The 15,456-nt window shown below is 46.7% G+C and overlaps 1 protein-coding gene across 1 annotated transcript in view; it reads left to right on the forward strand.

The window, feature by feature from the left end:
- Nucleotides 1-15,456, forward strand: part of LOC142296894 (saxiphilin-like) — a 140,513-nt gene that overhangs the window by 9,534 nt on the left and 115,523 nt on the right. Inside the window, exons 3-6 of the mRNA XM_075340997.1 lie at nt 1,656-1,761; nt 5,209-5,424; nt 7,315-7,521; nt 12,798-13,013. Of these exons, the coding sequence (XP_075197112.1) occupies nt 1,656-1,761; nt 5,209-5,424; nt 7,315-7,521; nt 12,798-13,013 (745 nt within the window). The remainder of the gene's footprint in view (nt 1-1,655; nt 1,762-5,208; nt 5,425-7,314; nt 7,522-12,797; nt 13,014-15,456) is intronic.

Genomic DNA, 15,456 nt, shown 5'->3' on the forward strand with positions numbered 1-15,456 from the left:
GCTGGGAAGGCACATGGTTATTTGGTCCTTCTCAGTTTAAGAATAGCAGCTCATAGCCACTCCAGACATTTTGCATCCATTAGATGCCCCAATTCTGGTGCTTTGCCTTCCTTTTCTTGTTAATTGAAAGCTGGCATCAAGCTTTGGGGTTAGTAATGAATAGGCAACTATCAGCCACCCCCGTTACTAACACGGTAAGTGTACAGTTAAAAAGCATACACCGGAAAAAAAATAGTTTATTTTAATAAAAACTCCCCCACGTTCTCTCATTTATCAATTTATAAATTAAAGAGTAATCCTTAATCCAATGGTGCAATGTCTCATGACGCTCATTGAATCCTATGGAACCTCATTCTGAGAACGAGACTTCATAGGTCACTTGCGGTCAGTGACAGGTAAGGAATTCTCCCCCTCCTTGACATCTAATAGATGCGCCACTTTTAGGGTGGCTGAGGGCTTCTATTTTCAGGGATCCCACATCATTTTTCTTTTTATTTATTTATTCCATATCCATATTTGTTTCCATGGCAATTGTCCTTCCCGTATCCCCATTTTTCTTTCCTTTGCAGCCCCTTAGATCTTACTATGATCATTTTACAGCACCAAAGTTTGGGTCCCCATTGGCTTATATAGAGTTCGAGGTCCGGGGTCCAGGTCGGATCCTGAACTGAACTTTTAACTAAAGTTCGTCCGAAGCCGGCAAACCTGAACTTCCAAGGGTCCGCTCATCCCTACTCAGGAACACTAAAAACCTTAAATAGGCCTAGGTATACAATCACATGGGAGAGCTGAAGGCCACTTGCAAAGCCCCATGTGGAGCACCGCACAGTACAGTAGATCAGGGTGAGGGGAACAAAGCCTGGATCCGGACCTGATGTGTAGCAAATGGGTTGTCTAAATGATTCTTTCCAACTCTCCTATAATATCTAGTAGATTCATGGAAACAAGACCCCAAGAATTTATCAGGAGAATTGGCAAATCTCCGAGGCACAGGCCTTATTTTCTTGAAACTTTCCAGTGTAAGGTGTAATTGAGTGGAAAGCCCCCTCCAAATAATAATTTAGGCTTGGGTCATCATGTAGAATGACGATAGCCACGTGATACCACCCTTTAAGCCATTTATTTTGCAGAGGGATACATTTAATAATGAGTTATTTTCCTTGAGAAACAACTGGGTTTTTTTTAACCCCTCCTTGACATGATCTCTTTCCGTTTTTTCCTCCCCCATTTTTTTTTCTGTCTACATAGACATATGGGGTTTTTTTTTTGCAGGACGCAATGTACAATCATTTTGCCACACCTGGTGTATCTGACATATTCACTCTCTAGGAAATGATGATGGCCAACAAATTAAAGAGATTTTCTGGTGTAAGAAAGATGTTTTCAAATAACTTATCAATGTAGTTCAATAGCAAAGATCCTTTGTTTAGGAATGTACCAGTATTAGCCGAAGCAGAGAATGGATATAAAGACCACCACCCGCTGTAATGGTTGTGTGATATTTAATCTACAGAAAATCAACAATTTATTGCGGGATCCATTCATAGATTCACCTGAGTGCTGGAAACTGTTGTGATCAGCTTAAACTCAGGGATCCTCTTAATAACAAATGAAGAGCAGAAATCATTATCAGCGATGACCCTGTTGTTTTTCAGAATGGAGAAGCAGATGCTATTTCTCTGGATAGTAAAGACGTTTACAAAGCTTCAGTACAGCCTTTTAATTTGAAGCCCATCATGACCGAAGGATATTCTGAGAAAGGTGAGTGGTAACCTTTTATCATTAAAATGAAATAGACACTCGCCCTTGTAGATATGACCCAGGAACTCCAGGCAAGGAAGGAAGCCGGGTATCCCACTGCTGCTGGACGTGTAGAAGTCTTCAGGAAAAGGTAAGGGATCCAGCTTCCAAAACATGGGCAATTAAAAATTTTTAATAAAGCTTGCTAAAATCCACAAGAATCCACAAGAAATCGATTGTACACACTATCAAGAAAAATGTTTGGGGTAGTATACACAAGAGAACCAGACGCATTTCAAACCAAAAGCATTATTAACAGGGATGATCGAATACCTCAAATATTCGGCTTTGTGAATATTTTCCGAATAGGTCGCTGCTACTCGACTATTCGCGAATAGTCGATGCGCAATGTAAGTCTATGAGAAACCTGAATAACTATTCGGAACTATTCGGGCTTCCCATAGACTTACATTGCGCATCGAATATTCGCATAGCGGCGACCTATTAGGAAAATATTTGTAAAGCCGAATATTTGAGGTATTCGATCATCCCTAATTATTAAACTTGCTTTACAAATGAATCCCAAGTCTGGGTGGGGTTAAATTGTCAGGGTACAAATTAAAGGTAAAAGATATATAGTGTGGGCTGCACCACTGTCGCTATATAACAATCACGGGTGCTACAACATGGAGAAATTAGACAATGAAACAAGAAAAAAAGCTGTGCATGAACATGTGCACACCAAGAATAAATATAGACAATAAGTTTATATATCATTTTGATATTAAATATGTAAACTTATTGTCTATATCTCAGTGTGCACATGTGTTCATGCACAGCTTTTTTTCTTGTGTCAGGATACAAATTAAAAACACCGGTGAAAAAAATATCAAGGACACACATCAAAGATCATGCTAATGACATAAATACAAAAATGTATAAAAAAAAAAACCCTAACCATTGGCGTTGCCAAGAACAGCTAATTAAAATCCTAGGAACACTCTGCACCACACCCACCAGTCACACCAGTGGATGGCCTGAGTGGAATAAGGTCGCCCACGTGGGGGGTTGGTTAAGTGAGGGTCAGGAGTGTCAGGAGACAGTGAGTTGGAGAGTGACTCTCGAGAGGAGAAGTCACGGAGCGGTGAAGTGTTGGAGAAAAGAGAGGAGAGAACAGGAGCTGGGCTCCTTGAGACTACTAGGTGGCAGACGTTGGTCTGGACCTGGTAGGAGCTGGACCCCAGTCACAGGGGATTGTGACAAGGGGCACAGACTGTCGAGGAGGATAGCCGGCAGCCTTGTGCCATCACCAGGCAGGGGCCAGGGCACGACAGGGTACGTGGACCCTAGGTCAGGAAGAAGCTTCAGGCATCGACAATTTACCCAACGAGGATGGAGCTTTCAAGATCCGTTCTCTACCCACTCCAAAAATCGGGGTACTAGCGCAACGAGGGGGATAGGACTTTCCACTCACACGGTCCAGAAAATCCCAAGCGTGAACCCTGAGAGCAAGCTCACCCAGTTAGTCACACAGGTGAGTGGGACCCGACTACTTTCATACTATAGGGACAAACTGGAGGACAAGGTGCCAAGGAAAAAGATCACAGACTAACAGGCAACACCAACGGGCACGGAATCCAGGCGTGCTCCCTCCAAGTGGCAGCGGTGTCCAGAACTTTGGTTTATCACAGTTGTCGGTGTCAGTGTTATTGGACTGAGTGAGTACACAAAAGACCCCCCCCCGACTGTCCCAACGGCACCTTCCCGTCACCTACACCGAGTCCCGGGGCATTAGCCCTATCCGTGGAGGGGTTAAACATCTGGCTGCCACACCATCGCCACCGGGTACTCCCATTGCAGCAGTGGTACTCCTTCTTACCATGTACCACGGGTGCTGTCACAAACTGTCCATACAATCCCCTGTAAATAACCCCCATTTAATTCCGAGTGACCGCGCGACCCCGGGTCCGGAGACCCCTCGAGCCACCGTGGATCCGGATCCGAGCAGCGGCGGAAGGCTGCTGACGTGGGGGCGGTACACAATCTAGCCATGCATCCCACTGGAACCCCAGACGCCGGGGCGTAACCCAGATTGATCTCATTATGATCCACCTATGGTCACAATGTTTCTTTTCTGCATACTTGCATATTCTTATTAGCTAGGCTTTGTCCCATCATGCGATTGCCAGGAGAGCAAGTGGCGACATTGGTGGATTGATATTGGCATAAATGGTATTTTGAAAGGGAGAGCATACAGATTGAGACCACACTTGTTTTTATGTATGATTATTCTTGAAGAAGGTGAGGAATATGATATCTCTCTGTAACACGCAGAAATAAATAATATTGATGCACTACAGAAGTTTGCTCTCTTATGGTATTCATACCACCTTTTCTCTTTATGGCCAATTAATTAACGTTAGCATAATAATAAAAAGCTCAACAGATCTCAATTTTCTTATTGCTTAGAATACATACTAGCTAAAGGGTACTTTACACACTGCGACATCGCTAGCGATCCCTTTAGCGATGTGAAATTCTAGATCGCAAGTACGATCTTTCGAGTTCGCATATAGGTCATTTTACGCATGTGCGATCTCGAAAGATCGCACTTGCGATCTAGCATTTCACATCGCTAACGAGATCACTAGCGATGTCGCAGTGTGTAAAGTATCCTTGAGAAATGATTATTGGTATGATCTTATTCTAACCAAACTATTGATTATGTAAACACAGTAAAATCAACTTCTAACCACTAAGAAACTACATTGCTAAGTAGGTACAAGCATGGAAAGGAAGATGTGGCAAAAGCCAACGCTATTGGATTAGTTACAAAACTTTCAGCTTTATTTTGTTTTTGTTTGTTTTTTTGCTCAGATAATTTTCAGGAGTAATAGAGTCTTAAATGTAGAAAAAAATTGAACGTTTTGGTAATTAAACCTTAGTCATGGCTGAATGGAACTAAGTCATGATTAACCTTTAATTGCCGAAACATGATGGCTTCATCAGAGGCTCCTGTTCTGATGTTACCTTTTTACTGCAGTGATTCATTGGAAGTTTCTTCAATGCTGGATTTTCCATTTTGTTCTATAAACCATTATCCTCACTGCATCAAAAATCTAAAAATACTGTGATACATGTATATCGTGCATGTTAAGCATCATAATATAAATGTGCCAGAACAGTTTACTTGTCATCCAAGGCTATGTTCATGCTAAGTTCAGTCTACATGTTAGGGACGCCATCAAGCTTCCACCTAACGCCCCAAAATGTTGGATTCGGACAGAACCTTTGAAGGATCCATTCAATATAAGGCAGATGTAGTCAAGTCCCGCCATCTGGCCCTGTATTACTGTGGAGGCATTTATTTATATCAGTATCAAGTGAACATACTATGTAGATCCTAAAAATGAAACTCCAATCCATCATGAATCCATCATCAACTCTGTTATGTGTTTTTTTTAATAGAACACACCCTTTGTATGAGGCATCGCCAGAGTGTGTTCGGAGGAAAAAAAATGAAAATTGGGGCATTTGGACCAGAATGTGATGAAAAGGGAAACTACGCTCCAAAGCAATGTCATGGCAGCACCGGGTACTGTTGGTGTCTTAACGAAAATGATGAAGAGATCGAGGGAACAAGAACTCCTCCAGGCACTAAGAGCCTCACATGTGAAGATACAGGTATTAGTCTGTTCCATCAGTATTGTAACTTCAGTCTTTACATTGGATTAGTTATACCCTTACTAACTAGAGGTCGTTCTTTGAAATTTTTTGAGTTAGTTAATTCATCTACAATAGTAACAGAAAGAAATTTCCTAACGATGAGGATAAAAAATTGCTCAGAATAAATAAGGTGGGGGGAAGAAGTCTTCTATACAAAAAGGTGTGCTACCACGGGACTATAGAGGGACACAGAAAATTTAGTTGATAAGTGTAGTTGTCCTAAAGCGGGCTTTACACGCTACGATATCGCTAGCAATGGCTAGCGATATCGTACGCAAAAGCACCCGCCCCTGTCGTGCATGCAATGTCGTGTGATCGCTGCCGTAGCGAACATTATCGCTACGGCAGCGTCACACGCACTTACCTGGTCAGCGGCATCGCTGTGACTGCCGAGCAATCCCTCCCTCAAGGGGAGGGACGTTCGGCATCACAGCGACATCACCGCGACGTCACTAAGCGGCCGGCCAATCAAAGCGGAGGGGCGAAGATGAGCAGGACGTAACTTCCCGCCAACACCTCTTTCCTTCCGCATTGCGGCCAGCGGCAGGTAAGGAGACATTCCTCGCTCCTGCGGTGCCACACACAGCGATGTGTGCTGCCGCAGGAGCGACGAACCACATCGATAATCAACCATTACCGATTTTTGGTTTTGGGACGACCTCTCCATGGTGAACGATTTTCACCATTTTTGAGGTCGCTTAAGGTCGCTGGTAAGTGTCACACGCTGCGATATCGTTAATGACGCCGGATGTGCGTCACTAACAACGTGACCCCGACGATAAAACATTAACGATATCGTAGCGTGTAAAGCCCCCTTTAGTGAAGGAGAGAGCAGTGTTAGATTTAAGTACCTTGCATCCACCAGAGAAAATCATTTTTGGGGCCCATTGTTGAGCTATCTAGAAATCATGCTGGACCACCAATTGTGGGGTAAAACATGCTATACCACGGTGTAATATAAAACAGAAGGGTTCACATTAAACAAAATAGTGTAATTTGGGTGGAGTTTCTCTGCTCAGCACAACCCAGCGTGACAGCATCTCCCTGCTCCCTTCTCCCTCACTGAAGAGCGCTGCAAGCAGGAGCGATGCTGGGCTATAACGAGCGATGAAACTCCGCCCAAAGCCCAGTGACTCACAGAGACTGGGGCCGGCCGCGGTGATGTCAGATGAGCAGGAAGTTGACGTCACATCATTGGATCCCCGAGGTCACGGAGTTCCGAGGGTCGCGTGATGGGGAAGAGTGGACTGCAATAGCGCCTCTCACAGCCATTATTGCCAACGCAAGGTATTTGAGAGAAACCTTGTTTCTCAACATAATATCGATGTGGCCAATAATGAATAGGGGTGAACCACCCCTTTAAGCTTTAATGCCGAGGTGTTTAACATCTTGGTGACTACAAATATGTCTTTTTACTGACCTGAGATTTAGGAGAATAGCATCCTCCAATGGGTGAAGATCCAGCAGCTGTCAGATGCTCACTATAGCTGACACCCTGCTGCAGCAGCCACAAGCGGTGGAGATGAGCAGTTTGCAATAGCGTCGCTCACAGGCACTATCGCCAACGCAAGGTATTTGAGAGAAACATTGTTTCTCAAGGTTATATCAATCTAGCAAATAAGGAAAATAGGTGAACTACTTCTTTAACCTTGTATAAAAAATAGCCATCAAAAAAGAAATTACAACTTTAGTTGCAAATTTTAAAAAAAAATAGCATGCATTGCTTTTGGACCTCACATACATAGCAATTAACAGATGAATATGGACAATACCATTTACCATTCCATTAATGTGTTTCCGTTATTTCATTTAATCAACTCGTAGTAATAATTATATATCTGTTTTTAGCAAACAAACCTCCCTGCTTGAAGAAAAGGCAGAAACTGCTCAGTTCTAAACCATCACCCAAAGTTTTTGTACCGGAATGTGATGAAAAGGGGAACTATCGACCTCTACAGTGCCATGTCTACTGTTGGTGCGTGGATCAATATGGGGAAGAGATTTCTGATTCCAGAACTTTCCCTGGACAACCGCCCAACACATGTGAAGCTTCTGGTAAGAACCTACTTTAATATTCCATCTTCTAACCATGCATCAGCATTATCAGAGGTGTATCTAGGCCTTCTGGCACCCGGGGCAAGAATTCTGTTTGACACTTCCCCCCCTAAGTGGTTTGGGTAGTTGTCATGTGACCGCTCATTCATTTGTGATTTGCACACTTCCAGTCATGTGTCAATGAGCTGCGCTCCTAACTTTTTCAATGTTCAATGAAACACGGAGAAGTAGGAAGAAAAGCGAAGTGTCACATGACTAAGTATGAAAATTGCATATGATTGGAGTGAGCATGTGACGACTGCTGGAACATGCAGAGCTGAATCCAGACAGGGAGTATAATACATGCTGTTAGGATTGGGCATACTAGAGTGCTTAATTTTAGAATTAAAGGGTTTTTCCAGGTTCTAGGTGACTGTAGGCTTCTGAATTCTCACAACGCATGCTCTGCACATGTGACGCCCCTGGACTATCAGGTCGTTACAGGGTACTGCACACGCTTTCCCTTTAGTGCAGTATTCCGCCTCCCTCATGGTTCTGGGTCCCCATCTTGTAGTGCTGTCTCCAACAGCAAATCAAATCTTAAAGACATCCTGCACCACACCCACCAGACACACCAGTGGACGGCTTGAGCGGTATAGGGTCGCCCATCTAGGGATCAGGAAAAGGGGAGGTGAGGAGTGTAGAGGAGTTGTGTAGTGGAGTAGTGAAGTGGAGGAGGTTGGGAGTGGTGGCTCCCAGGAGAAGCTATCTAGGTTGCAGACGGTGGTCTGGACCTAGAGGAGTCGGACCCCCGGTCGCAGTGGATTGAGGCAAGGTGCCTGGATATGTTAAAAAGAACGGTCAGCAGCCTGGTCCTATCACAGGTCCGGGACTGAAGGCACGGCGGGGTACACAGACCCTAACTCGGGGAGAAGCTTCAGGCAACCTGGCAATTAAGCTGCGGAGAACGGAGCCTTCATGGACTGTACCCACTAGCTCCAGAATCGGGGCACTAGTGCAATGAGGGGGGATAGGGCCTTCCATATAAGCAGCCCACTAAAATCCCAAGCGTGAGCCCTGAGAGCAGGCTCTCATACTTAGCCATAGTGGGGAGAGGGTCTAGGCAAGTTCCAGACTACCGGGCCAATACGGTGAATTTAAACTTTGTACCATGAGGCAGGTCACGGACCATCAGACAGTACTGCAGGGGACGGGACCTGGACGAGCTCCCCTTGAACGGCAGCGGCACCCAGAGACTTGGTTTACCTGGTTGTCAGCATCTGCTTACTGACTGAGTACATGAGTGATCTCCCCATCACGGCACCCAGTATCATCATCCAGAGAACCGGAGCATACCCCTACCCGTGGAGGGTAACGACATCTTGCTGCTCCATTCCATCACCCCGGGTACTCTCAACGGCAGCCGCGGTACTCCCAGTTACCGTACACCACGGGTGGCGTCACGAACTATAACTCCCCTGTAAATATTCCCCTTTGACTTTAGAGTGTGGCCCCTAAGCCCCCGGGTCCGGAGACCCTCGAGCCACGAACGGACACTGCCCCCGGATCTGAGCGGTTCGATCCTCTGCTGGGGCGGCACACACAGTTTTAGCATTCTCCAATGCTAGTGGCGAGAGTGGATGGTCATGTGAGCACAAATATGTGATTTATTTACTTCTGGCCACATTCCAACTAGACATATGCAATTCATTTTCTTTTGAGCGATGCCATGTATACCTGGTCGTCACGTGACCACATATATGTAAATCACTTACTGGCAATTTTGTGACCTTCCACTTTCACTGCCAGAACCAGAGAATCCTGACAGCATTTAGTCTGTACTCTGAGAATTCAGACGTCTGCAGTCACATAGAAAGACTGCAGACTCATCACTAACTTTGACAACCCCCTTAATGCTCCAAACATAAATACAAACATAGTAACCCTTAACTTGTCATACTGTGCAATACTTTATTAAATAGGTTGTACACTACTTTAACATTTATGACCTTTCCTTAGGATAGGTCATCAATGTCTGATTGGCAGGGGTTCGGCAACCTGTACCCCCTTCAGTTGGCTGTTCTAGGTGCCTGTGGTGGCAGCAGATCGCCAGAAGTGCTCAGTTTTTGCGCTGCTCTCTCTTCTTTTAGTGGCCACGGTCAGGTACTGCACATCCACCACATTGATTTGAATAGGACCGGATGTGATATACCCGGCCATTGCCGCTATCAGAAGACTGAGAAGATCTACAACTGAGCACATCTGGCCATCTGCTGCTACCGCTAGCACTTAAGGCCCCATCACACGCTACGATATATCTAACGATATGTCGGCAGGGTCACGGAATTTGTGACGCACATCCGGCATCGTTAGAGATGTCGTAACGTGTGACATCTCCGAACGACTGTTAATGAGCAATAATACTCACCTTATCGTTGCTCGTTGACACGTCGTTCATTTTCATAATATATTTACTCCTTCTGTGCGCCGGTTGTTCATCGTTCCCGAGGCAGCACACATCGCTACGTGTGACACCCTGGGAACGATGAACACAGCTTGCCTGCGGCCGCCGGCAATGCGGAAGGAAGGAGGTGGGTGGGATATTACGTCCTGCTCATCTCCGCCCCTCCGCTTCTATTGGGCGGCCGCTGTGTGACATCGCTGTGACGCCGAACGTCCCTTCCCCTTCAGGAAGAGGATGTTCGCTGACCAAAGCGACGTCGTTAGAGAGGTAAGTACGTGTGACGGGGATTAACGATATTGTGCGCCACGGGCAACTAATTGCCTGTGACGCACAAACGATGGGGGCGGGTGCGATCGCTTATGCGATCGCAAGATATATCGTACCGTGTGACGCCGCCTTTAGAATAGGTGATTGGCGGGAATGTTGAACCCAGGACAATCAGACATTGATGATCTATCCTAAGGATAGGCCATCAATGTTAAAGTAGTGGACAACCTCTTAATTTAGCTGACAAGTTATGAATTGTTGCTTGTGTACAGAATCAGTGGTACAGCAATACATAATTAGAACTCCCATCGGTACTAAAACACAGCATCACAACCACCAGCAGTAAAGAAATTTATAATCAGAATCTCTAGTAGTACAAAAATTCCTCACTAGAGCAACCAGCAGTACAGAAATGCATCCATATAACCCCAGCAGTATAGAAACACAGCATCAAAACCCTCATCAGTACAGAAATACATCACCAGAACGACCAGCAGTACACAGTACATCAATTGTAATGTCAGGTCAGATCCATATGCTTTTGTATTGCATGAACCTACAATTTTCAATACATCCTTAACAATAGTAAAGAAATACTGGGAGTTATCAGTCATCAGACTGTGAACCATACAGGAACCACAGTACTGATGAAAATTAGTCAGTATCACAAATAAACATTTACATTCAGGAACTTTATAGATTATGTTGTCTCTGATCCGAGTCATCTCTTTCTTTTCTTCATCTTGTCCAGACACCATGATGACTTTTCACATACACAGCTCATCTCAGCAGACATCCATTGTCTTGTGTCATCTACAGCACATCCCGTAAAAATAGCAGAATGATTATAATACCCGTATGTAAAGATATCGGCCCTACGCTGTGCCCTTGAATGAATTATTGCACCTCCAGTGTTCTCTACTCAAAAATGACACACATACTGTCTCTGTTATGGTACATGCCCTGCATACTGTCCTCTAATTTCTATACTGAGTTCCATCTTCACACTGTCCTCTACACTGTGTCCCCTGTACTGCACAGTCTTTATACTGTGCCATCTCATCCAACACCCCTCGTTGCTATGGCCTCACATTCTTCCCCTATTCTGCCCCCTCCCCATACCCCTCCCGCCACCCATTCTATATTCTGTGCCCACTCGCATTTTTCTCATCCCCTACTGTCTCCTTACTACCGCCACACTCATTCCCCCTCACTTCCCATACTGTGTCCACAAACATTTCCACCAAGCACCCCATACTCCACATACATTTCCATATACTTGCACCCCATGTCCACACCCATCCTGCCTGCCTGCTTGCTGGAGAAGAAAAAGTGTTCAAAAGTATCCCCTCATTTACATACATTTCTGAAATTCCCCATCTCGTTCTTCATACTGTGTGCTCAAAATTTATTTCCTCCATTTTCTCCTCATACTGTGTTTGCATGCACCCCCCAGCTCCCTATACTATGTCTGTATACATTCCCTCTCCAACCTTTCTCCCCATACTATGGTTGTATACATTCCTCTCTCACTGTCCATCCTATTTCTGTATACACCTCCCTTTACCCTCTCTCCCCATACTGTCTCCATATATACATACCCACTCCCCACACTTTCTCCTTTTACTGTGGCCATATATACATCCTCCTCCCCACCCTCTCTCCCCATACTGACTTCATATATACATCCCCCTCCCCACCCTAATTCCCCATAATGGGACATATATGCATTCCCCATTCCCACCCTCTCTCCCTATACTGTAGCCATATATACTTCCCCCTCTCCACCCTCTCTCTCCATACTGTGGCCACATATATATTCCCCCTCCCTACTCTCTTCCCATACTGTGGCCAAATATAATTCCCCCTCATACTCTCTGCATATTCTGTATATACTTTCCCCCCCTCACCTTCTCCTGTTCCTCTTCGCTGTCTTCAGAGCCACTGGAGCTCTTGCCACCAGCGCTATCTGAAGCCTTTGCGGCGCCAATGAGTGACATCAGCAGTGTGATCAGCTGACCTGATTACTTGCTGACGTCACCCAGACCCAGATGTATCGGTGATCAGGTCTTCAATTGAACTCATGTCTGAAAGAAACAAGTACAATTTATTACAGGGAGCCATGCGCTGCACTTTCTCCGAGTCCGGCTGTCAGCTTAAGAGTTGCCGGCTTCCACTATTTTGTACGGCAAGACGTTTCCATCAGGGAGACTCTCAGACCACTGCATCAGGAGGCCCGAACGCGCCCTCCTGACAGTTGCACTCGGGAAAAATACCCTGCCAGCTTCCCCCTAGATATGCCCCTGGCGTTACTATAGGCAGTGATTACCATTATAACACTAGTCACGGATTCACTATAAGGATTTATCTCTGATAGTGTATCGTGTAATGTCATCAAATCAAAACCCATTGTTTGGCTCTTTTTATTGTATTCCGAAGGGATAAAGGAAGATTGATCTAAACTGGGATTTCATCAGCTCTCATGGACCAAGAAATATTGGTGAAGTGCATCCTACAATATAGTGATAAATATACAGATAATAATACCAATTCTTTGTCTTATCAGGCGAAACACCATGCATAAAAAAACGTAATAAGGTGCTCAGTGCAATACAACCTTTACTAGGAGCTTTTCTACCCGACTGTGATGAAAAAGGCTACTTTAGTCCATTGCAGTGCCACGCCAGCACTGGACACTGTTGGTGCGCTACTAAGGATGGTGAAGAGATACAGGGGACAAGAACTGTGCCGGGGCAGTTACCCCCTACATGTGAGGTCACAGGTAAGAAACAGGAGTATATCAGGAATTACACAGGCCTCCAGTTTGCCCTGTGATTTTGACTAACTTACTAACATTAAAAGGAATCTGTCAGCAGGTTTTTGCTACTTCATCTGAGATCAGCAGAATATAGGCAAAGAGATCCTAAATCCAATGATGGTATCCCATAAATTCCTGCGTGCAACCATTCAGCCCAATCAGAATTTTTCGTTTTAGTCATGTAGCAGAGTCCAGAGAGCTGCCCTGCCCACACCAGGTTCTCAATAGAGATTGTACATTGACACTAAGGTGTCAATCACTGGACTGGAAGGGGCGTGTTGCACAGCTATGTGCCTGACATTGCAGTCCAGCAATGATATGGGTCTTGCTGCTTAAACAAACATAGTAAATAAACAACAGATTGGACCTCGACAAGACAGGCATCCCTAAATTTTCAGTGTTACGCCTTGCAGCATGCTGGCTTCAGCTGACATAATAAATACCTGCTGACAAATTCACTTTAAATAAAGTGCACTTAATAATTATGCACATATTAGTGTGACGCCCTGACCTATCAGGTATTGTGTAATCTGCCCTTTTGTGCAATATCCACCTCCTCCTTGGTTACGGGTCCCTAAGGGGAAGAGGCTGCAATGGAGCAGGTTGAGCCTCCGCTACTACTGAAACCGGTAGCGTCCCACCGTTGAAAAGATGATCTTTAAAGTGTTAAGTAACGTTTAAGTGACAAGTGCAGCACCCTGGGATATGCTTCTGTGACACCCTGGGCAAGCAAGGGGTCACAGGTAATGACATCACCCCACCCTACACCCCGGTTAGGTACACCTAAGCTAGACCAGAAATCCTTGTTGCCTTCCCCAGGGGTTGATGTCCACACCAGGGGGTGGAGCCAGGCGGTTGGTCTCCACCCACCAAGGAGTTCACAGTCCTGGAGGAGGGAAAACTGGCAGATTAGTTGTGGAGGTTGAAGTAGTAGGAGGAAAAGTAGTAAAAGAGGAGCCTGAAGTTAGTCCGGGTGTGTGCCCCGGACTGAGACAGCAAGGTTAGCAGACGGCGGTGACCGTCTGAAGGAGTGGCCTATCGGAGTTGCCGTGAGGACCGTGGACGGGTGGTGGCCCGGCGGTACCGGACCAGTACACAAGGAGAAGCCAGCACCATTGGCAGGGGCCTTTCAGATCCCGGCAAGGCTAGGAGTCGCCGTGAATTTGCCAAATCCGTCAGTGAAGGGGACCCCGGGTCTCCAAACAACTAAGTCCCGATTGAAGGCAACAGTCCAACCATATGAGAGAGACACCGCCACCGCCAAGGCACCAGTTTCCAGGGCCAGCGCCTGCGGGCAAAGAGGGGCTCCTCCGGCCCATATCCAAGTCGGGGAGCGGGTTACCGGTGGGAACCCATCGCAACCAACAGAAGTACTAGGTGCAGGGAAAGAGACAGTCACCGTTAACTACCGGGGAAAAGCAACAGCAGCCGTCCGTGGGAACCGTCTTTCCAGCCGTGTGTTTTACCGAGAACTGTGTCAACGTCTCAGGCTGAGTGAGTACCACCGTGCCGTACGGCACAGCGCTGCCCCCGCGACCCTGAACCTCACCAGGCCCCGCACCCGGCCTGTCATCCATCCCTACCCCATCACCGGGCCCCGGGACAATCAACCCCCTACCCACGGAGGGGAGAAATAACAACAAAGCTGCTCCCTGTCACCGCTCCCGGGATCCCCATACAGAGCAGCGGTGGTGTCCACACAATCACCACAACCGTGGGTGGCGTCACGGACAATAAATCCCCAAAACCAATCCCCCTTTTCACTCACGGGCGAGGAGCGCCGCTCGAGTCCCCGGGATCCGGCCCATCGCTCGAGCCACCGAGCAGCAGAGGCCGCAGCAGCAGCGGCAGCTGGACCCGAGCAGTGGGAGAGCGCAGCGTCCCCTCCTCCGCCCACGACAACTTGGCGTCACGAACAGGATCTTACCGCTCTGCCGCTGGTAGAGGTGTGCCTTGTTACCGCTGGAGGTGTCCGGCCAGAAAATTTCAGAAGCCGCCATCTTTGGCGCAAATAGTTCCCGCTCGAGCGTCTCCTCAAGTAGTGGAGGCGCGAAGGCCAAAATCCCGCCCCGATAGAGGAGGGGCCGGAAAGAGGCTAAGGGGGACGAAATGGCGACTGGTCGCATGTAGCTCACGGCTATACAGATAGGGACGCCGGGACCCCACGATCTGCTGACCCCTGCAAAGAATGTCCGCTCCACCGAGCTATGCGGAGGCTACCGAGCCGGTGCCCGGGACAGCGGCATGGCTGAGGGCCCGAACGGCAGGGATCTCCCGACACTACCAGAGCCAGATCTGTAGGCTGATGGAGCAGTGGACCGCAGAGGTGGAGAAGGTAGCTGCAGTTGCACGGGTGTATGGAATGGGGGCCATGATGGAGGAGCTGGTGAGTGACCCACGTCCCTGT

This window comes from Anomaloglossus baeobatrachus, chromosome 3 (assembly GCF_048569485.1).
Source record: "Anomaloglossus baeobatrachus isolate aAnoBae1 chromosome 3, aAnoBae1.hap1, whole genome shotgun sequence".
Classification (NCBI taxonomy): Eukaryota; Metazoa; Chordata; class Amphibia; order Anura; family Aromobatidae; genus Anomaloglossus; species Anomaloglossus baeobatrachus.